The 2,395-nt window shown below is 39.3% G+C and overlaps 1 protein-coding gene across 1 annotated transcript in view; it reads left to right on the top strand.

The window, feature by feature from the left end:
- Positions 1-605: 605 nt before the first annotated feature.
- LOC107746071 (eukaryotic translation initiation factor 5-like) overlaps positions 606-2,395 on the top strand; it is a 6,840-nt gene continuing 5,050 nt past the window's right edge. Inside the window, exons 1-3 of the mRNA XM_016560128.1 lie at positions 606-706; positions 953-1,188; positions 1,694-1,973. Of these exons, the coding sequence (XP_016415614.1) occupies positions 1,902-1,973 (72 nt within the window). The 5' untranslated portion in view covers positions 606-706; positions 953-1,188; positions 1,694-1,901. The remainder of the gene's footprint in view (positions 707-952; positions 1,189-1,693; positions 1,974-2,395) is intronic.

Raw genomic sequence — 2,395 nt, forward strand, 5'->3', positions numbered from 1 at the left:
CTGCTGGCAGTTTTAGTTTCATTTTTAAAGTATCTTTTCAGTTATTTAAATAATTTAATTTAATATATGACAAGCTGCGCAAAAAATCGCGCGAATATGAACGTGGTTTTGCGCAGCTCGTCAGTGAACAACGGCTCTGTGTAGTTAATGCTGCTCAATGTGAAAGCCCGCAGGTGATGGAGATTTACCGCTGATTACAGAACCGGCTTTCTGACAAGATGCGCATTAAATATCGCATGCGATTTATCGTGCAGCCCTAGTAAAAACAGACTGAAATCACATAAAAAATAAATTAAAAAACAACATATTAATGAAAAATGTAGGGTTAGTCTGACAGAAGGCAAATATTTGGTTTGGGGATTGTCCATCATCTTTACCACTTCCATTTACACTGAGTAAAACAAAACAAAACATGAAGCTTGGGTGGTTTTTAAATATCTGCATTTACCTATAAAATTATCAAAAGTAATAAGTTATTTAAAACAAAAGACACCTTTCCCAATCAGCAAGTAAAGTGGCATGCCAACTGTCCAATATGATTGATAGCAAAATTTGACATAAAATAGAATCCAGTGAAGCGCAAGCCAATCAAAACATCCATTTAGGGCAGGGGGCGGGGCTAGTTTGTAGCCGAGTTAAGATTGGAAGTCACGAGGTCTTGTGTGCTCACATTGTGGTTTAGCATACGAGCAGTAACGTGCGAGAGGTGAGTAAAACTTCACGAAAACATATTGGCCTATCCATTAGGGATATCTGAATAAGGAATTATTTTGTTTTAGTCACATTTGATAAATATATTCGGACTGTGGCTTGAGGAGATACTGCGTGTTAGGTTTCTAGTAATGCTTCCATATGTTAGCTGTCTAACTTTTATACGTCAGTCCTGTTAGTTCACAACGGCATTATTATGTACAGTTGCATAGTTTTGCTCATGAATGCGGTTTTATTTCAGGTCCCCTGTATTGAGGGCGTCGTGAGTTTTCTCTCCAGGGTTTGTCACTCTGCTCCGCAAGGTGTAACGTTAACTCAGTCAGGCACCGCCGTGCCGACCCCTAACCAGCGCTTCAAACTAAACAGACCAACTGAAACCAGTAGTTCACCTCTTCTCAGGGCGACCAGCGGTGTGTTTATGTCTTTGTTTTGCGAAAACGGTGAGTACCTGGACGACAGGAGCTACGGATGGGAAAGGTACGTTGATTTCTGTTATTTCTACTGTATTTTTCTCTCTCGTGTGTGCGCGTGTACTCTCGCGATAGTTGGCTCTTTTAATCTGATGTAGGAGGTCGCGTCAGTCTTAATGTGTTGCATGCTGCACCGAATAAAATGGCGTCCTCCCATTTTGTGACGCACTCTGCAGCATAGTGTTCCTCAACAGAGGCCTGTTTGGGGTTTCATCCCATCAGTATGCAAGTAAATGCTGCACCCGAATGCCTGGGTCTGACTACGCCATTGTTTTCTATACTTAACAGCAATTTGATTCAGTATTGAGTTGTAGGTGAACAGTACATTGACATGCAGACCCCAATATCACAATGACAGGTGGTCCTAGTAGATAACTAGCCAGGCTTATTGAGAATGGGCACACCTCGATTTATATGTCTGCTGTGGTTGATACTTGGCTGGTAATGATGCCAAACTATGCGATACTGGTTGTTTTCTGCATTTAATCCTCATTCTCATGTCATTTTTGCAGTGCTATAGTGCAGTTGCCGGAACCTGTTTGGGGGGAACTTAGTCAGCGAGCTCGAAGCCTGGAGCCTCAGTGGCTGTGCCCTTTTCATGTCAGAGACAAAGTATTCTTGCAGTCGTTTATGTCATCACCTCCTCTTCAAACAGAAGATACTAATAATTGCCAATTCAAGATCTTCTCGTCTTGCTGATAAACCATACGGGAAGCCAAAATGTCCATCAATGTCAATCGCAGCGTGTCAGACCAGTTCTACCGCTATAAAATGCCCCGTCTCGTTGCTAAGGTGGGTTTTAAACTTATGGCTGGGGTTAATATTTATTTCTTGATGATAAATGTTAATATAGATTAAATAAATGGATGGTATTTTTTATATATATATATATATATATATATATATATATATATGTATACACACACACACATAGTCAAACCAAAAAATTTTCAGAAACAAGATATACATTTTGATATTTTACTAGTGGCTGCTGGACACTAGTTCGTCTATGTAAGTGAGGATGGCAAAATAAAGTAAACTGACATTATACCCAAAAATTCTACCAGTAAAATTGATAAATTGGGACCAAAAATTATTCAGACACTTTGACCTGACCACGTTTTGCTTAAATGTTATTTGACATTATCAAGATGAATTTGTTCTGATACAGTTTGAGATCTAGTCATATTTTATTACCATTTTCTAAACTATAG

The sequence above is a fragment of the Sinocyclocheilus rhinocerous genome, unplaced genomic scaffold (assembly GCF_001515625.1).
Source record: "Sinocyclocheilus rhinocerous isolate Xijiao unplaced genomic scaffold, SAMN03320098_v1.1 scaffold40, whole genome shotgun sequence".
Taxonomy (NCBI): Eukaryota; Metazoa; Chordata; class Actinopteri; order Cypriniformes; family Cyprinidae; genus Sinocyclocheilus; species Sinocyclocheilus rhinocerous.